We start from the raw sequence: 21,200 nt of genomic DNA on the forward strand, positions 1-21,200 counted from the left end.
CTAAAGGATCCAGTTGGTGTGAGTCTCAAGTCCATTTTCAGAGCGTTCTGGTCGGAGCAAGTTTTGGGACAGATCTCTATTTTTTTGGTCTTAGGTGCCAGTCCTCTAGATACCCAGATTTGGTCGATTCGTGTCCAAGATAGGTGGGCCTCAGAAAAGAATGTTCCCTCTTTACCTAGAGGGTTCTTTATTCTCCAGATGTCAATCAAATCCATATTGTCTGTAAGTTCAAAGAAAGTCTTTGGTAGTCTGCCATCTTTAGTCAAGTTTTGGTTTTGTGACTTATCCATATGTGTGGAGACAACTCCATTCATATCTCCCATCAAAATGATGTTGTTGTAATCAATATAATCCAGCATTATCTCATGCAGCTTCTTGTAGAATTCTGATTTCCCATCATTTGGTGCGTAGATTCCTACTATCAGGAATTTTTCTCCTTGAGATTGTATTTCAATCGCCAAAATTCTTCCTTGTTCATCTTTAAAAACAAATTTTGGTGCTAGGCTCTCCTTTGCATATATCACTATTCCTCTTTTCTTTACTTTATCTGATGAAATAAATTCTTGGCCTAGTCTCTTGTTAATTAGTACTCTTCTGTGGAGCCTAGTTACATGGGTTTCCTGTAGACATATAACGTCTAATTGTTCCTTCTTCAATATATGAAAGATTCCTTTCCTTTTTTCAGGGGAATTTGCACCGTGAATATTCCAACTGAAAAGCTGCAGAGACATCCTGGATCAGTTTGTCAGCCAATGGGTTTGTCTCCCTTGTCGTCTGTGTCTGGAGGTGGGTCTTTTACGTCGGGCTTGGGGAGTGCCCAGACACCTGCGGTTCCTTTTCGAAGGTCTTCCCCGTAGTCACTTAGAAACTTATCTTGCTCCTCTGCCGTTCTGATTCTAACCTTCTTCCCTTTCAAGTTAAAAGATAGTCCTTGCGGGAATTCCCACCTGTAACGGATTGAGTTGTTTCTCAGTAGTCTTGCTAGGTCTTTATATGTAGTTCTTAAATCCAACAGCTGTTTTGGTATGTCTCTGAAGATTTCTGCTATTTTTCCCTGTACCACCAATGGATTTTTAAAGTGTAGGCCGAGTATATTATCTTTTTCTTGCTTGTATCTCAAAATGATCAAGCAATCTCTTGGTTTATCCTTCCTGGCCGCACTTCCCAATCTAAAGGCGGTAACAATTTTAAAGTCCTTCTCTTCTGCCAAACCCCAGAATTTGGATATTTCTGCTGTCAAAAAACCAGCCAAATCTTCCTTTTCTTGTTCTGGGATATTTCTAATCCTAAGGTTGCTCTCCCGATTTTTCAGTTCTGCCATAGACAGATAGGCCTGTTGTTCAGTAATCTGTCTACTCAGTGGTCTTACTTCCCCTCTTAATTCCTCTATCCTTTTTTTATTTTGGTCTGCTTTTGTATTCACTTCTTCGACTAGTCTTCGATTTTCCGTCGCAGTCTTTTCAATGTTACCTATCGCCTGTGTGTTTTGGGCAACTTGGTCTGTCAATTTATTAATTGTAGCTGTCACTTGATCTAATTTAACCGCTTGATCATCGGCCTTCTTGTTTAATGCAGCCAATTGCTCCAGTATTTCTTTAGAGACAGGGTCAAGCCCTCCTGCAGCCATGTCCTCTAGAGCTGGCTGTTTAGATTGTTCTTCCTGCAGACCTGTCACAATTGGGACAGATGATCTACGTGCCTGCACAGGCAAAGTTGATTGCAATAGTTCAGTCTGTTTAGCTTTCTTACCAGCCCTTGTTTTTGCTGCACCACTCATTCCACAGCTGTCTAGGCTTCAAGGTCAAATTGTAAATCCCATGGGAAAAGCAATCCAAAAGGAAGGTAAACATCCAAGCATAAAAGTTCCAAAACAACCAGCAGTTCTCAGAGGCTGATATTTCCACAATCCAGCAGGGGGAGCTCCCCAAAAGTTAAGGAAAGATGGAATTTTCCACCAATAAGTTCCCAAATGAAGTAAAATCCAAAACAAAGGGGGGACCCTCTAAGTTCACTTTAAACTGCAGAGAGTATGAGTTCTTTGTCAGAATATGTGCAACGGTTCCTTTTTTATAACTTGCAGAGTAGCCCAGTAAAACTTTGTATCTCTATGCACAGTCACCACAATCTGATGCTACTTTATGTCCAGGCAGCTCGAGAGCTGGGTCTTGCAACTTTGTAATCCACACAGAATGAAGGGGAATAACACAGTCTCTGTCCACTTATAACACAGTTCTAACTTTTCCTTAACTTTCAATTTATCAATTCCGAATTTGCAGAGTAAATTCCATCTTCTTTTAAACTCCTTTCAGCGCTTCAACTTTAAAGAAACTTTGCTCAGTACTTTAAACAGGGACGGAAGACTGACTTCCTTTTTAGCGTCTCCCGTTTTCAGCCAAATTGCAGAAATTTGTTGTTCAAATAGAGTCTCAGATTTTCTTACTCACGAGTATGTAGTCTCAAATCGATTGATCATAGAAGAAAGGTCAGCGCTCATCAGCAGCAGCCGCGCGGCTTCACTTCCGCGGAAAGAGCGATGGATTCACAGCACCGCTACCCCCTCCACGTTCCGGAGCCCCTTACGGGGTCCCTTCCACGTTTCCGGGGTCGCTCTTGGTACCCGCCGAATCCCACGGCCACGGGCTCACTCTACCCGTGGTTTGTCTTGCTGGGTCGTCGCTGTGCCGCAGCGCACGACCCTTTTCCGCGGAGCCCCTCTTCAGCGACTGAAGAGGACCGCCATTGCTGTTTCGCGCCGCCTCCGGAAGTCTGCCTACCTAGCAGTTCAAAAGCACTCAATGCAAGTAGATAAATAGATACAGCTCCGGCAGGAAGGTAAACAGTGTTTCTGAGCGCTGCTCTGGCTTCGCCAGAAGCGGCTTAGTCATGATGGCCACATGACCCGGGAAAAGCGGTCTGCGGAAGCGGACAAACACTGGCTCCCTCAGCCTGTAAGGTGAGGTGAGCGCCGCAACCCCAGAGTCGTTCGTGACCGGACTTAACTGTGAGGGGTCCCTTTACATTTACCTTAAAGTTGTAAATAGTCTTCTAACATGAAGAATGATATTGCCTTTCAAGTAAACAATGCTTGATTGAGCTTTACTGCTTCCATGAGTGTTTTATTGCCATCGGCCGTGTGCAACTTGATCCTTTCAATGCTTAGGCTGTGCAATTGTCCCTCTGCTATGCAAGGGAGCTAGCATATACACAAGGAAATGTTGCTGGACCACCCTCAATATTCACAGTTGGAGATTGTAAAATCTTCTTCATATGTTGCTGGGTATGCTTGCTTGCAGCTCTCTCCTATAAATATTCATTTGTTATTTGGGTGCCACCTCTCCTCCAAGCATCTCAAGGCTGCATACATGTTTGAACACTGCAAATTGCTTCATAAATGCTAAGCTGTAAGCATCTATGGAGCTTCCTGTAGAGCTTTCCCCAGTGACTCAGAGCCAACGGCAGTGATCCGAATCTATCGCTGCTGCTTTTCTTCCGAGAAGGTACTGGAAACTGAAGGTAAGGTAAAGGCAAATGATCCCTGGACAATTAAGTCCAGTCAAAGGTGGCTATGGGGTGGCGGTGCTCATCTCGCTTCAGGCTGAGGTAGCCGGCATTTGTCCACAGACAGCTTTCTGGGTCATGTAGCCAGCATGAATAAACTGCTTCTGGTGCAACGGCATACTGTGACGGAAACCAGAGCGCACGGAAATGCCATTTACCTTCCCACCGCAGTGGTTCCTATTTATCTACTTGCACTGGTGTGCTTTCAAACTGCTCACCCTGTTGCACGGATTCGAACTGCCGACCTTCCGATCGGCAAGCCCAAGAGGCTCAGTGGTTTAGACCACAGGGCCACCCAAATCAGCCCACTGGTCTGCCTAGCCCAATGCTGAGTTCTCTGCTCCAGCAGCCACTGTGGTGTGGCAAAGCCACCTGCCCAAGACCAGTGCTGATACAGCCTGACTTTGCTGTTCCCCGCTTCATCAGCACAACCACTGTGCCCCCCCCCCAGCTTCATTCAGGTAAGATGCAGTAACTCTGGTATGTGGAAAGTGACTCTGCCCCAGGACACTAGCTGCTATTGGCAAGCAACAACTTTGTCCATGCTCAGACCTGTTCCTTGAGATCCTATTACAACGGAGATGTTGTGGGTTGACTCTATGCATGCAAGCACACATTCTGCTGCTTATCTGGACCCGCCCTGTGGTGTATTGGGAAAATTTATCTATTTGTTGCATTCATTGTTGTTGTTGCTTATTAAATTTGTAGACTGCCCTTTTTCTGAAGACCACAGGGCAGTTCCCAACTGGCAGACCCTCCAGACAGACTCCCAGTATTCCGGATTATTGGTCATACTGGCTGGAACTGATGGGAAATAGCTGAAGGGCCACAGGTTCCCCATGCCTATTCTACAAGATGACAACAACAAACAAACCTGTGGTCACATAAAGCATCCTCAAACATGAAAAGTTGTTACAGTCCAAACAATCCACATGAAATCCTTGTCTAGACTCTGTGAAAGGATTTTGTGGAACTGTAACAACTTTTCATGTGGATTGTTTGGACTTTATGAACAGGCAGGTGGAATAGACACCATTACATGGATTGACTTTGTGAATGAACTGACTAGAGAATGATCTGATCCACTGGGTCTTCTGCTTTGTTCGTTTGTTGAACTTTATGAGTTACTTCTGTTGAAATTTACAATTGGATACAATGAATAGTATACCTTCTTTATCTAAGAACAGAGCCGGTTACATCTCGTGTGTTTATTGTGAATATTCTACAAGATGGTCAGACATGAGCCATGAGAGGCTGAAAGCAGTTTTCTTCCTTGATGTGTCCTCCATACTCTTGCACCTTCCTCTGAATTATGATGTCCTGTGTGAGGATGGGTGAACCTGTCAATATCTGTTTCTCTCAATCTCTCATTTGTCCAGTCCAAAGCTATATTCTCCACATTGCCTAATATGCCCAAAATCTTTTGCAAAGTGATTAGAAGAAATCACTTTTCAGTAACATACAAATTTTTAATGCCTGGGATATGCATTTTTATATACAATTCTCAGCTGGAGAAGTGGGAATTCTGAAAGATGGTTGCGTTTCAATTTATGCATTACTTCTGATAGTGCAAGTCTAAGGCTGCTGTCCTACATTGCCTGGGAAGTTGTTCCAGGGACCACAGGATTCCACAGGATCTCTCGCATTACAGAGGGGGGAAGGCACATTCAGAGAAGGAGATCTGACTGAATGTGCCCCTTCTCTGAGGCTCCTGAATGTTCTGCAGGCAGTGCCCCACTGAAATCGGAGCTCAGATGTTCAGCGAAATGAGCAGCTACTAGCCATGATACCTCTGTTTTACTGCCAGAGGCAACAGGCTTCTATATTTAGGTGCTGAGAATCCTACTTTGATGCAACTATATGCTATTCACTAGGAACCCCAGAGGCATCTGACTGAGCACTCTGAGAACAGTATTTTGGACTAATTGGGATGTCTCCTAGATCCAGAAGGGTTCTTCTTATGTCCATATAGAGACAGGGTGTCCAGAGCATGTTCCTGCTCTTTCTCCTTGCTCCTCTGCCTGGCTGCTCACCTGGAGAGGATGCTTGCACAGGTAGCAGTCACAAGGAAGAGAAGAAGAAGAAGAGTTTGGATTTGATACCCCGCTTTATCACTACCCGAAGGAGTCTCAAAGCAGCTAACATTCTCCTTTCCCTTCCTCCCCCACAACAAACACTCTGCGAGGTGAGTGGGGCTGAGAGGCTTCAGAGAAGTGTGACTAGCCCAAGGTCACCCAGCAGCTGCATGTGGAGGAGCAGGGAAGCAAACTCAGTTCACCAGATTACGAGTCTACCACTCTTAACCACTACACCACACTGGCTCTCAGAGGAGAGGAGCAGGCGAATAAGGAGGCTCCACAGAGATTAGACCTGGTCCCTGAGGATTCAGTCCTCAGCAGGTGCTTAATGTTGCCAACCCTTGGTGCTGGCACTTCTTTCAAAAAGTGCATCAGAAGCAAACTCTAATCCCATTCTTTGTATTTTCATAGAATCATAGAAGGAACCCAAGGTTCATCTAGTCCAATGCAGGGGGCATCCGACTTGCCCATGTATAAGAAAATGCTGTTATCTCTAGAAGCTTGAGTCACTTCTGGCACCACAAGAGAGATGCTGTTCCTCGTGATGGGTTTTGTGCTTTGCTGCAAATAGATATTCTTGTGGAAATCCCTCCTTCCCAGGGTTGCTGGTGTCCGTGTTTGTTTCAGTCTACCGATGTGGCGCACGAAGCAAATTGATTGATTACGTGGGAAACATTTCATTTGTGCTTACAGCTGGGAGGTTGGAATGTGCTGCTGTTTGTAGCGGTCAATTCACTTTCAAGTTTGGAGCCTCCCCTGCTTTGCTAAATGACTTGGGTTCACTTCTCTTTCGCTTCCTGTCCTTTCGTTATGGCACGGAGAGCTTATGTCTATTTGTGCGTCCACACTTCTGGATAGAGCTCCAAAACACCTAGCATTCAAGGAGAAGTTTAGTCTGTTTTCTGTAAAAAAAAATTATTTGATTTTACAATTTAATCTTCAACACATTTACCATATTTTTAAAAAACAAAACTCCCCACCACCACCCTGTGACTTCCCTCAACTTCTCCTTCTGGTTCTTTAACAATTTGCTAGGTAAAGGTAAAGGGACCCCTGACCATTAGGTCCAGTCGTGGACGACTCTGGGGTTAGGGTTAGGCGTACAGCTTCTGACTAAGCATGACTAAGCCGCTTCTGGCAAACCAGAGCAGTGCAGGGAAATGCCGTTTACTTCCTGCTGGAGCTGTACCTATTTATCTACTTGCACTTTTACGTGCTTTTGAATTGCTAGGTTGGCAGGAGCAGGGACCGAGCAATGGGAGCTCACCCCATTGCAGGGATTCGAACCACCGACCTTCTGATCGGCAAGTCCTTGGCTGTGTGGTTTAACCCACAGCACCACCCACATCCCTAACAATTTGCTACTTCTGCTTAATTATTCTATCTTACTTTTCGTCTTTTGCGTGCTGAGATCCCCCAAACACCCCAAGCCCAAATAACTCACACATCACACATTAATTTTTGTTTAAGGTTTTTGGCATAATTTTGGCCACAACTTTATTCAATATACAAATTGTGAGTGGTTGCTTAGGCATTGGTTAAGACTAGCTGTCCCCCCCCCCCCCGCCTTTGGGGACAGCACTGACTTCCAGATTCCAGCGGAAGACAGTGTGGAGGAACAAGATCAGGGATAACTGGAGCTGCGACACAGACCCTCAGCTTCTCCCCGCATGCTCCTAGGGGCATACGCGGCCCAAACCCGATTCCAGGGGTTTGGACGAAAGGATGGTAAGCCCCTGAATTCCTTTACCGGAATTCCCGTGCAGCAGCAGCTTTGGAGGGGCAGGCACAGCCAATCCATACCCCTCCACCAACCAATTTAAACCAATGCCTAACCGCCAACCTTACAAGTTGTGACGATTTGCTACGCAGTAGGCAAAAACCAGATGGCACACACTAATCAGCCAAATGGAAAAATTCCTACCAGGCCCTCGCATCAAAGTGAACGACCCCTAGACAGGCATAGCAAGGTCAAGGCGCAAGCCCCAAACAAGGGAGGGCGGGAGGGCAATCCGATGCCCACAGCGAAAGAGAAAGCAGCTTGCTGTGGGCCAGACTTAAATATGCTCTGATCCCACCCCCAAATTGGCAACATGCAATTTGCCCCAGCAACAACACAACCAATCCACGCTAGGCCCCTTCCTTCAATTCTGCCTGGCAATTAAAGGGTGCTTGTCAGGTCCCAGCCGCAACACGTGCTCTCCCTTAGTGAGAACACACTTTAGCTAAATACTCCTATATTCATATCACTCTTAAACCAGATTTTCTTCAAATCACATCTTACATTTCATTAATCTCCATATTATTCTCTCATAACCTTTATACTTGTTTTCTTAGTTGTAAGTGTTTACTCGAACCCTGCTAGTAAGTCCATTTCATTCCAGTATTTCTGTAAATACAGCATGTACGGTTCCCAGTTTTTAAAAAGTTTTTATTGTCATTGTCTCTGAGTATTCCCATGAATTTTGCCATTTCTGCGTATTCCATAAGTTTGACTTTAGGTTAGTCTGCTTTCATGACTTTTCCCCAACTATTAAATTCCACATTATATTTGAGCTTTCGTGTGATGTCAAAGCAACTTCTGGAACTTCATTGGAGAATTTTAAACAAAGGTTTAAAATCCATCTGCCAGAGATTCTTTAGCTGTGGTTGCTGCATTGCAGGAAGTTTGACTAGATTACTGTGGGGTGCCTTCCAGCTCTGTAGCGCAGGTGGCGCTGTGGTCTAAACCACTGAGCCTCTTGGGCTTGGCAATCAGAAGGTTGGTGGTTTGAATCCCCATGACAGGGTGAGCTCCCCTTGCTCTGTCCCAGCTCCTGCCAACCTAGCAATTAGAAAGCACACCAGTGCAAGTAGATAAATAGATACTGCTGTGGCGGGAAGGTAAACGACATTTCCGTGCGCTCTGATTTCCGTCACGGTGTTCTATTGTGCCAAAAGCGGTCTAGTCCTGCTGGCCACATGACCCGGAAAGCTGTTACGGACAAACGTCAGCTCCCTCGGTCTGAAGCGAGATGTGCGCCGTAACCCCATAGTCGCCTTTGATTGGCCTTAACTTTTACCTTTTACCTTTATAGGTCTTTTACCTTTTACCTTTATAGCACAAGTTTAGTGCTCATTTCCATGTTATGTGCTTCCAGAAAACAGCTCTTTGCAAATAATACAGAAATGAGTGCTTAATATGCATTATGTTCCACTATAGTTTCGGAACTATAGTGGTGTTTACGTTGTGTGAGAGCTCAAATATAATGTGGAAATTAACAGTTAGGGGGATCCCAGTGGAATTGAATAAATGCCATGTGAATACAGCCCTAGAGAGCACATGATAACTCACCTGCCCTATGCCTCCTAATCACTGCACTATGGAAATGAAGAGAGACCCTGGTGTATTTAACCACAGCACTCCCAGCTCTAGAGCCTGGGACCTGTTCCAGCTAACACAATTTCATTTTCTCCATAACCAAGTCCCCAGTGTGCTTTTACCTGAAACTATTCCTAACTCCTTCCCCCCACAAACAGATGGCGCAGCAGATAAAATGAAACATGCCGAAATAATGTTTTGCTACCTGTCTTGGTGAAGCAGGGGGAACTGCAAAATTTAACGAAGGGGAAAGGGAGGTTGACTGCTGTTGGGAGTGCAGCTATTATTACCAGCTCCAGGGGTGGGGGAGAAGTCGATTTCATTTTGCCCATAAAGGCGAACCTACCTGGTTTGCAATTTCCAAAACGGTATGAGAACAGGAACGCTGCCATCCTTCGAAATGAATTTTGCGATGCAGTTCTGCAGACAAATAATGCATACCAAGAAATGCATATATTAGAATAAAGTGTATATAGGAATGCATATACTAATGGAAATAACATTTAAAAATGGACTATATTGGGGAAAACGGGATAGGATATAGAAAGAAACAGCTACCCACAGCTAATGTCAGTGGGTGAAAGTTTGTCTGTCTCTGCTTCCTATGCCACCTGTAAAAGGCCTCTGTAAATATCCCCCTGGAAATTTACAATGTGCAATTGACTGTTTGCTCTTCCTGCTCTGTTCTTGTTTGGTTGTTTGTAATTTAGAGCATTTGTACCTCAATTTTCAACCATAAAGGCTGCCAGAGCAACTTGCAGATAATCAAAACAAGACAGTCCCTACCCACACATGGCGTAATGGTTGGGGCATTGGACCATCATGACCTTCGAGTCCAGGGTTCGAATCCCTACTCAGCCTTGAAGCTCATTGGGTGACCTTGCGCCAGTCGCCATCTGTCAGCCTAGCCTACCTCACAGGGTTGCTGTGAGGATGAAATGGGGAGGGGTAGAACCATGTACGCCACCTTGAGCTCCTTGAGAAAATAAAAGCTGTCATATAAATGTACTAAATGACTAAATAAGAGTGTGGACTGCGTCCTCATTAGTAGAAGTGTTACTGTACTGAATAGATCACCTTCAGCAATATCAGAGAATGATCTTACAAGGAGTTCCCTCTTGTGTTGATATAGAATCTTAAAGCCATTGGTTCCAGTTCTACCCTCCAGAGCAGGAGAAAACAAGTATGTTCCCTCTTCCATGTGACAGCCCTTAAGATAGCTATCATAGCTCCTCTCAGTCTCAGAGAGCCAGTGTGGTGTAGTGGTTAAGAGTGGTAGACCCGTAATCTGGTGAACCAGGTTCGCGTCTCCGCTCCTCCACATGCAGCTGCTGGGTGACCTTGGGCCAGTCATGCTTCTTTGAAGTCTCTCAGCCCCACTCACCTCACAGAGTGTTTGTTGTGGGAGAGGAAGGGAAAGGAGAATGTTAGCCATTTGAGACTCCTTAAAGGGAGTGAAAGGCGGGATATCAAATCCAAACTCCTCCTCCTCCTCTTCTTCTTCTTCTTCTTCTTCTTCTTCTTCTTCTTCTTCTTCTTCTTCTTCTTCTTCTTCTCCTCCTCTTTTCCAGGCTAAACATACACAGCTCCTTCAAGCCCACCTCTTAAGGCTTAGTTTCCAGTCCCTTGATCATCTTGGTTGCCCTGCTCTGCACACATTCCAGCTTGTCAATATCCTTCTTAAACAGAGGTTCCCAGAACTGGACACAGTATTCCAGATGTAGTCTCACCAAGGCAGAAAATAGTGGTACCATTGCTTCCACTTCGGCTGATGCAGCCTAGAACAGCATTAGCTTGTTTTGCTGCTGCATCACACTGTTGCCTCATGTGAAGCTTGTGGTCCACCAAGACCCCTAGATCCTTTTCACATGTACTACTAGTAAGCCAGGTGCCCCCCCCATTCTATATTTGTGCATCTGGTTCTTCCTGCCTAAGTACAGAACCTTACATTTGTCCCTGTTGAAATTCATTTTGTTAGGTTAAGGTCATTTTGAATTCTGATACTGTCTTCTGTGGCATTAGCTACCCCTCCCAGCTTGGTGTCATGACAGAAGCACAGTATAGTTTTGGCTGGTCAGGAGCTCTGCCACTATCCACAAGAACCTAGGATCTCTTTGGTGGCAGTTCACCATCTACACCGCCAACAGTGCCCAAACTGGGGAAAGAGGAATTGTCTAAAGCCCTTAGCATTTTTGATCTCCCTATTCAAGATCTCTCAGCTGTGGCAAGCCTTGCAGTATTCTGGAACCTGGGCAAACATTAATCATAGCTGCGAGTTAAAGAAATTACTCATGTCATGCAGGCCTTGCCTTCTTCCGATGGAGAACAGAAAATGAGCAGCTCAACAATAGGGTGAAATAAATGTTTGCTAACCTCGGTGATTGCTTGGGCTAAAAATAAGCCACCGGCACAGGGATCAGCCAGGTTCCACAGCATCTTATGAGCAATAAAAGTGGTAAATTGCTTACATCCAGCTGTGGCTTTGGGTTTCTTTCAATGAAAATTGGATTCTGGTTTTGGCAGGGCGAGACCCAAATCAGCGGCCAGTTAGCTTGCAAAAGGCAACATGTAAAGGTTGTTTATTAGATTTATTGCACACTTTCCTCTGCCATGGAGCTACAGGTCTGGACCAGCTCGACCATTATGCAGAATACAGTGACTTCATTGGATGCAGATATGAGACCCTTCAGGTGTCCCCATTTCCCAGGGACACTCCCGGATTTACAGAAGCGGTCCCGGTTTCTGAATTGATCCTGGAATGTCTTGCTTTTCCTTAAAGGTAAAGGGACCCCTGACAGTTAAGTCCAGTTGGAAATGACTCTAGGGTTGCGGCACTCATCTCGCTTTACAGGCCGAGGGAGCTGGTGTTTGTCCGCTCTTTGGACAGTTTTTCTAGGTCATGTGGCCAGCATGACTAAGCTGCTTCTGGCAAAATGGAACACCGAGCAGCACACGGAAACACAGTTTACCTTCCCACCGGAGTGGTACCTATTTATCTACTTGCACTTTTTGGCGTGCTTTCGAACTGCTAGGTTGACAGGATCTGGGAGTGAGCAATGGGAGCGCACCTCATTGCGGGGATTTGAACTGCTGACCTTTTGATTGGCAAGCCCTAGGCTCAGTGGTTTAGACCTTGTGGCTCATAGCTGCTGATAAATCCAAAGTAGAATAAAGGTAAAGGTAAAGGTACCCCTGCCCGTACGGGCCAGTCTTGACAGACTCTAGGGTTGTGCGCCCATCTGACTCAAAGAGGCCGGGGGCCAGCGCTGTCCGGAGACACTTCCGGGTCACGTGGCCAGCGTGACATCGCTGCTCTGGCGAGCCAGAGCCGCACACGGAACGCCGTTTACCTTCCCACTAGTAAGCGGTCCCTATTTATCTACTTGCCCCCGGGGGTGCTTTCGAACTGCTAGGTTGGCAGGCGCTGGGACTGAGCAACGGGAGCGCACCCCGCCGCGGGGATTCGAACCGCCAACCTTTCGATCGGCAAGCCCTAGGCGCTGAGGCTTTTACCCACAGCGCCACCCGTGTCCCAATATCCACGGTCAATGGCAATGCACCATCAAATGCTAAATATTGGAGGGAATGGGGTGCTGCTTTTTTTGCACCGCTCCAGCATTTCTCCAATGAAAACAGGGATGTCATTAATAATAATAATAATAATAATAATAATAATAATAATACCTCACCCATCTGACTGGGTTGCTCCAGCCACTCTGGGCAGCTTCCAGCATATATAAAAACATAATAAAACATTAAACATTTTTAAAAAACTTCCCTATACAGAGCTTCCTTCAGCTGTCTTCTAAAGGTTGCATAGTTACTTACCTCCTTGGCTCAGGGGTCACATGACTCCATACCCTCCAACATTTCTCTGATGAAAATAAGGACACCCTAAGGGGCACGGGTGGTGCTGTGGGTTAAACCAATGTGCCACTTGGGCTTGCCGATCGAAAGGTTGGGGGTTCGAATCCCTATGGCAGTGTGAGCTCCCGTTGCTCTGTCCCAGCTCCTGCAAACCTATCAGTTCAAAAGCATGTAGTGCAAGTAGATAAACAGGTACCGCTCTGGTGGGAAGGTAAACGGCATTTCCATTCACTGCTCTGGTTTCACCAGAAGCGGCTTAGTCATGCTGGCCACATGACCCGGGAAAACTGTCTGCGGAAGCGGACAAATGCCGGCTCCCTTTGCCTTTAAAGTGAGATGAGAGCCGCAACCCCACTCATTTGTGACTGGACTTAATTGTCAGGGGTCCCTTTACCTATGAGCCACAAAGAACTTCCAGAAAGGGAAAAGCCCAAGCTGCTGGGCTGTGGAAGTTCATGCTTAAGAATTGCCTGTGTGTGTACGAAATAAATAAATAACATGCCTTATCTCTCTGCTCAGCTCACTTTTTCAAACACTTTATTGTAAGCGAGCATGTCTTTGCTCATGACTCACAGTTGCCCTTTATTTCTGAAGCAGCATATCATTATTTTGGTCCTCTCCGAATCTGACTTCATTGATTTTTGTGCTAGCGGGAGAGCGAGGGAGAAAGAGTGAGAAATATTCCGTTCTGTGGGACAATATTTCATAAGCAGAACGGAGAGGGGGACGGCTTTTCTTCTTTCTTTCTAAAGGTTCTATTATTATTTTTTCCACCGGCAAACAAATCCCAGCTTCGTAGCTGGAAATCTAATGCAACACAGTGCCTGACAAATATATTATGAAGCCTTGCATATTTTCTAAGCAAGACAGCAAATTCTTTCTCTCGCTCTCCTGTTTTTGAGCCATGGTCTCGTTCCATGGGGTGTTTTGTTTTGCTGCAGCATTGCCCCTGATGATTATTTGGGAAAGGATTTGGTAACAGAAGCAGGCAAGTGTAACCAAAATAGTGAGGCTGGGGGGTTTTTTTTGCTGAAGAATAACACTGGGAAGATTGAGCAGCAGTCAGGTCAGTAAACAGGTTTGCTCTTTGTCGCTTGTAATGTCTGGTGGTGTTCTTAATGCAAACGATTCTGTGTGTTTCTCGTTTCGTTCTCTGGTTCTTGTCATGTGTTGGTGGAATTTGCAAGGCTTGTACATACCATTATTTGATCTCACTAATGCTTGGTGGCTGGGCCAAACCACACACACGGCATCTACCATGTATCTATCCCTTTTGGTGTGGTTTTTAGGAGTTTAATACTTATCATTAGGTGAGGGTAAAGGGACCCCTGGCCATTAGGTCCAGTCGTGGCTGACTCTGGTGTTGCGGTGCTCATCTCGCTTTATTGGCCGAGGGAGCCGGCGTAGAGCTTCTAGGTCATGTGGCCAGCATGACTAAGCCGCTTCTGGCAAACCATAGCAGCGCACGGAAACGCCTTTTACCTACCCGCCGGAGCGGTACCTATTTATCTACTTGCACTTTGACGTGCTTTGGAACTGCTAGGTTGGCAGGAGCAGGGACCGAGCAATGGGAGCTCACCCCATTGCAGGGATTCGAACCGCCAACCTTCTGATTGGCAAGTCCTAGGCTCCTCTGTGGTTTAACCCACAGCGCCACCCGCGTCCCCAATACTTATCATTAGAGGCTTTCAAACAAAGGTCAGGTATTCTTGAGCTGTGGTTCTTGCATGGCAGAGGATTGGACTAGATACTCTTGTGGTCCCTTCTAACTCTACAATTCTATTGACGTTTTAAAGCATGGGTCTTCAAGGGTAGGGCAGACGCACAGGGGGCCACAGCAGGTGACTCGTAGATTCACCATGTTTGATTACAGCTTAGGTGGATCAGATCACCACTCAGATGAACCTCTGTACAAGGTCGGTGAGTTTTCCACTTGCTCACCCCATGCCCACCTTTAAATACATGAAATGCAAAGCTGCACAATATGTGAAGGGGACGAATTTAATATTGCTTGTCCAGGTGATTTGATCCATCTTCGGCAGGTGTTTCCTGGCCGTAAGGCCCATTTTTAAGGTGCTGGTTTTAACCTTTAAAGCCTCGTACCTACGGGACCGCCTCTCCTGGTATGTCCCACAGAGGACCTTACGGTCTTCAAACAAAAACACCTTGGAGGTCCCAGGCCACAGAGAGGTTAGGCTGGCCTCAACCAGAGCCAGGGCTTTTTCAGCTGTGGCTCCGATCTGGTGGAACGCTCTGTCATAAGAGACTAGGGCCCTGCGGGACTTGACATCTTGACATCCAGGGGGTTGGACTCAATGGCCCTTGTGGTCTCTTCCAACTCTATGATTCTATGATCTTTCCACAGGGCTTGCAAGACAGAGCTGTTCCACCAGGCCTTTGGCCAAGGCACAGTCTGACCCCCTCCTTTGGCAATCTTCACAGAACTCTAGCCCAATGGTTGCCATTAATTTGATTTGAATTAATTTTATAATGAAATGATTTTAGAATGTTGTATTATTTTATTGTTGTTAGCTGCCCGCCCGGCTTCGGCTGGGGAGGGCGGGATATAAATAATAATAATAATAATAATAATAATAATAATAATAATAATAATTGGCTTTTGATAAACTTCTGCTGTGCATCTCCATCTTTTTCCATCTGCTCAACCAGCTTCTCCCTTTCTCACCTGCTCTTTAGGTGATGACCTGAAAACATCATGTCGGAGGTCCAGGGAACTGTTGACTTTTCTGTGGAGCTGCACAAATTCCATAATGTGGATCTCTTCCAGAGAGGGTGAGTCAATAGATTTCTGTAAAAGTATTCGTGCATAAGAAAGTCGCAGGTGCTTTGAAGTGAATCAGATGTCCACGTTATGAGGGAAAGTCCCTCTTCTTACCAGTTGCTTCAGAGAAACAAGCCATGGGCATCATGCTCCTGCCTGAGTTGTGGACTTCTGGCTGACCATGGGAAAAGTTGAATTACATCATCCTTTGCCAGCCTGGTGTCCTCCAGATATTTTGGACTACAACTCCCATCATTTCTGATCATTAACCATCCTGGCTGATGATGATGGGAATTGTAGTCCAGAACATCTGGAAGGCGCCAGATGATGAGTGGACCTTTTCAGTAGTGGCACTTCACCTGTGGAATCCTCTTCCTAGGAGACTTGTCTGAATTTCGTGGTGCTAAAGTAACTGCATACAAATGCATATACTGGGGTAAAGCATGTGTTTAAATGCATATAATAGTGAAAATAGCACACAAAAGGCATTATATAAGAGGAAACTGTTTTGCAAAAATGTGCTTATCAGAAAGAATTACATGCAAATAGATATGTGCGTATTAGGAAAATGTTTCTGAATGTTCATGAGGATTTGTTAAATGAAATAAAATCACAAACTGAGGTGGAAATGTGGAGAACTGAATTTAAAACTGGAAAAAATGAGAAACTGAAAAAACTAAAATTGACAGATTTAAGCTCATCCCTAGTGTATATATAGCATTGGAGCCTTATGCAATTACTGCAATACAATATTTCAAAGGCTGAAATAGGAATCACCCCTTGTTTATGACCCTGTCCTGTTTGGAGGACATTCAGGGGAAAAAATGCATGAAATAATTTGCATACTCAGTCAGTGTTTACAACAATCAAAAGCAGGCACTGGAAAATTTGGAGTGGCATGTTCAAAATATATTGTCTTTTTGAAAGTAAGTAAGTAAGTAAGTAAGTATTTGTGTGTGTGTGTGTGTGTGTGTGTGTGTGTGTGTGTGTTTGTGTGTGTGTGGAGATATACTGAGACCTAAAGGTCAAGCATATATAATGCAATTTTTGAAAGAAATGCACATTTGAAGGTTTTTTCTCCTCATTGAAATTCACCCCTATCGCCTATGATTTAATCAGTGGAGACAGCTGAGTCTCTACCAAAATTAGTTTAAAGTTTCTGACATTCTTTAAACAACTTGGAAACTGAATTATCCAGATTCAGCAGAGATCAATTAATTGATTTGCCTGCTTACGCCAGGTCTTCATTCCCTCCAACTTGTTCTTATGCTACTCAAAATAATTGACAAATTTGGTGTGTATATTTGTAAACAAAAAGAGGTAGCAGAGGCAGCTAGCTTAGTGTGGAGGGGAGAAAAAAGTAAAGCAGCGGCAACTGTGAGAAAGAGTGGGAGGTTCCAGCAACCATAGAATCATAGAACTGATTTAAATTTGTTTTGAATGTTGTACTTCAGAGCATAATAATATATGTAAAATGAGCTGGCTGGATCAGGAAAATAGCCCATCTCATAGTGGCTGATAAGATGCCCATTAGAAGACCACAAGCAGGACCAGAATTGGGTCCTCCAGAGCCTTAGGAGAGTGACCAAATAAACTATCTATAGAATGGCAAAAACACAAAGGCCTGAGAGAATTGCCATTGCATTTACGAACCAAGAAAGCTGTGTTATATCATGTTAGATCATTGGTCTGTCAAGCCCACACCTGGGGGAACTTGAGGGATACCTTGAGGGATACCTTCCTTTCAGTGGCAGGTGGAACAACTAATCCAAATTGTACCTTTGCATGGTAGGATAGTTTCTGCACAGATTCACACCTTCTCTATCCTTCATCCAGGCTAGTGAGAGTCATTATCAGAGTTCAGGGATGGATTCTAACCAGGCAAAAATATTCCGGGTGTTTCTGAAGCAGGACCAGTGAGGGGCATTGCCTGGGGAAAGAGGTTGTGGCATGAGAAGAGTCCAGCAGGCCAGGTAAAGAGGTTTAAATTTGGCCCACAAGCCTGAGGCTCTCCATCCTTGATCTAAGCCAACCCATGCTCTCCAGATCTTTCAGACTACAACTGCCATCAGCCAGAGAGAGAGCCTGCCCGGTAGCCACGGTCAATAGGAATTGTAGTCCAAAACAACTGGAAAGCAACAGATTGAGGAAGGTTGTTTTGGACTTTGGTTGTCTACAGAGGCATTCCGGTGTCCCAGTCCAGGATCTCCTGAACCCTAAAGAGGATCTTGTAAATTTAAAGCAAAGCAGGATTGGGTCTTGGACATTCTGAATGCAAGGCAGGGTGGTTATGGCTTTCCCCCGTATATCACTTTAAGTGGATTTGAAGGTTCCTGTTTGGCTCAAATATGGAAGAAATGCTGAAGTAAGAGAGGAAAAGATCATACTAGTGAAAAAATTCAAAAATATCCTTGACACTGAAGGGTTTTTTTTTTGGGGGGGGGGGATGTCTTTTTTAATGGCTTTTTGTTCTGGAGTTGAAATGTGTAACACTTTAGAGGGGAAAACAGAGCACTTTAATTACTAAAAGAGCTCTCTGCTAAGGCACTAGGTGATTAAATGCAAGTCAATCCTTTCATCAGTCTACATCCAATTTTGGTGTTCAATATATATCCATTAATCTGCGGGCAAGATGTATGTCTTTATTCCTTGGCAGCGCAATTGCATTCCATTCCACCCCACCCCCCACCTCTGATAGCAAAAGCTTGCAAAAATGAATCATGTGTTGTTATACTGTAGCATAATCATCTCTCTGTGCATAATGTATTTTATGATGATGTCCACAAACAAGCAGGATGTTGGCTTCTAATAGAATTGGAAATGTAACCATAGCGGGAGATAGTTGCTGTCAGGCAACAAGAACAATAGTAATAACGTTGGGGACAGGAAATGTATACTCTTGAGATTATCATGCTATGAGCATTTTACCAGTCAGCAAAAAATATCTGCATGATACGATGAATGGTTTCTTTACCCCAAAAGGAGATGCTATGAAATGGTATACAACTCATGGTGAGCCGCCAAGCCAAGCATAGCGCCACCCTCTCCCCAGCCAAGAATAGCAAGTGAGCAGGATTAAGGAAAAAACACACAATTTGAGATAGCAGAGATCATGCATCTAGCACTAATAATGTCAACATTGTATAAGAAAACTTACAGTGTCTACACTGTAGAGGATGGGTAGGGAAGCTGTGGTCCTCCAGATACTCTTGGTTGACTCCTGCCAACATTCCTCACCATTGGTCATGGTGGCTGAGACTAGGAATGCCAGAGAAATAGAAGTGGGAGCAAAAAATGATGTCTGGAACGGCAATCAATGCAGTGAATAATAATCACTGTTGATACTTTCAGTCTGAAAATGATATGTAATTGATAATTGTCTCCCCACCCCCCAAATTTGTGGAGTGTTTCATTTGCCTTTTCCTGCCAACCTAGCAGTTCAAAAGCATATCAGAGTGCAAGTAGATAAATAGGTACCCCTACTGCGGGAAGGTAAACAGCGTTTCCGTGCACTGCTCTGGTTCACCAGAAGCGGCTTAGTCATGCTGGCCACATGACCCGGAAGCTGTACGCCGGCTCCCTCGGCCAATAAAGCGAGATGAGCACCGCAACCCCAGAGTCGGCCACGACTGGACCTAATGGTCAGGGGTCCCTTTACCTTTACCTTCATTTGCCTTTAAATCAATGGGGTGGAATAACATAATGATAGTGTAATTTGCGTAACTTAATTTCACCGCAGCAGACAGGAGATAAATAACTTACTTTGGGGGTGGATTTGCAGTGGAACGGAAGCGGTGCTCCGTGTGATGACTACAGGGTGGAATGGGGAATGATGTCTTCTTCTTAACATCTGCACTTAGGGACGATGGGAGTTGGATTCCAACAACATCTGGAGAGGGACAGATTCCCGTTTGCTGCTTTACAGTGCTGGGGTGATAGGAGAAATCTGCAGCAGAATCCAACTGTCACCAGCTCTCAGTGAATTCAAGGAATCCTCTGCTCTTCCCTCCAGAGGAACAATTATATAATAATTGCTAAATGGTACCATAATCTGGCAACTTGGGAGAACTGGAGTCCCTGGAGACACAGTCTCAACAACGCTGCTTGCCACATTATATGATATTCACCTGTTTTATTCAATCGGATTTCTCCTTTATAGCATCTCTCCTCATCTTGTTTTCAGTTTATGCTGCTTTTGAAAAAGATAAATTGATTTTTGGAAGTGCATTTCTCACATCTGAGCATTGATATAAAGAAGGGTGTTGGAGTCCATTGCAAGAGGAAGCTGCTGTATTTAGATTCAGTTTTGGTTTCTCTCATTTCCTCATTTTTCCAATCTTAAGCTGAGTTCTCCACATTAGTTGGCAATTAATAAAGAAAGTTCTCATGAGAAATCGACAGCATTTTTGTCCGCAAATTTCTCCTAGCATGCACATTCTTATACACAATTTTGCCTATCGTACACATTTTTTGCAAAACAATTTCCCTAATAAAATCCTTTTCTGTCATATTTTCACTGATACATGCATATATATGCAAACTGTACCTTAGTATATGCATTTTTAGCTGGGGAACTGCATTGCGAAATCCAGACACGTGGCAGTTTTGAAGGATGCTTTGTTTTTCAATTTGCTTGTTGTTTCAGAAAGTGTGAATTAGGTAAGCTCACCTTTAAAAGCAAAAGGAATCAAATTCTTCCCCGCATCCCTATTTTGTGCACTACAAGGACTAATTTAGAACCCATCTTGGGACATCCCAGTGCAAGGAGCATCCATTGAAGTTTGCTGTGTGGTTTGGAATAGGAGCAGAGTTCTTGAAGCAAACCTCACAGAGGGCCAACTCCCTTCATCCGTCACAGAAAGGCTTTCTGTAAATCACAACTGAGTCATGTTGGCAAAGGAATGTTGAAACGCCTCTCTCGGAGAGGCAACTATCACATGGTGCAACAGACGTCGTCAGTCTCCTTGGCTGTCAGTCTGGCATTTCTTGTTGGCACTAAATGTACTTTTGAAGTGTTTACTCTGTTTGCGTGGAAGGGAGAAAAATAGCCTTGGCTTGCACAATTGCCAGCATTCTGGTCAGAACAACAGGTAAACTTGGGTGAATTCCAACAATCCCCTTAAGGAGATTTCAAATAGCAATTGGGCTTTTAAAGAGAAATATAAAGGCTGATTTCCGAAGAATTGATGCTTTTGAATTATGGTGCTGGAGGAGACTCTTGAGAGACCAATGGACTGCAAGAAGATCAAACCTATCCATCCTGAAGGAAATCAGCCCTGAGTGCTCACTGGGAGGACAGATCCTGAAGCTGAGGCTCCAATACTTTGGCCACCTCATGAGAAGAGAAAGACTCCCTGGAAAAGACCCTGATGTTGGGGAAGATTGAGGGCACAAGGAGAAGGGGACGACAGAGGATGAGATGGTTGGACAGTGTTCTGGAAGATACCAACATGATTTTGACCAAACTGTGGGAGGCAGTGGAAGACAGAAGTGCCTGGCGTGCTCTGGTCCATGGGGTCATGAAGAGTCGGACACGACTAAATGACTAAACAAC

The 21,200-nt window shown here is 44.8% G+C and overlaps 1 protein-coding gene and 1 long non-coding RNA gene across 6 annotated transcripts in view; one reads left to right on the forward strand and one right to left on the reverse strand.

Annotated features, from left to right (window-relative positions):
* The window catches only part of FAM135B (family with sequence similarity 135 member B), a 141,444-nt gene that overhangs the window by 39,609 nt on the left and 80,635 nt on the right, over positions 1 to 21,200 (forward strand). The window contains exon 2 of the mRNA XM_083450395.1: positions 15,562 to 15,657. Coding sequence (XP_083306521.1) covers positions 15,581 to 15,657 — 77 coding nt within the window. The 5' untranslated portion in view covers positions 15,562 to 15,580. The remainder of the gene's footprint in view (positions 1 to 15,561; positions 15,658 to 21,200) is intronic.
* On the reverse strand, positions 4,752 to 21,069 carry LOC310682233. 5 transcript variants are annotated; one of them, XR_014513787.1, is made up of 8 exons: positions 20,193 to 21,069; positions 19,774 to 19,835; positions 19,409 to 19,535; positions 18,804 to 18,904; positions 15,761 to 16,058; positions 15,551 to 15,673; positions 9,344 to 9,417; positions 4,752 to 6,507 (listed from the first exon to the last, which is right to left on the reverse strand). It is a non-coding gene; the product is annotated as an uncharacterized lncRNA (long non-coding RNA). The 5 variants fall into 5 exon arrangements; XR_014513788.1 differs by lacking the exon at positions 15,761 to 16,058 and adding an exon at positions 12,682 to 12,721 and having other exon boundaries at positions 19,774 to 19,838; positions 20,316 to 20,647; XR_014513789.1 differs by lacking the exon at positions 15,761 to 16,058 and adding an exon at positions 12,682 to 12,721 and having other exon boundaries at positions 20,193 to 20,647.

This window comes from Podarcis tiliguerta (genome assembly GCF_965153285.1).
Source record: "Podarcis tiliguerta genome assembly, chromosome: 7".
NCBI classification, from domain to species: domain Eukaryota; kingdom Metazoa; phylum Chordata; class Lepidosauria; order Squamata; family Lacertidae; genus Podarcis; species Podarcis tiliguerta.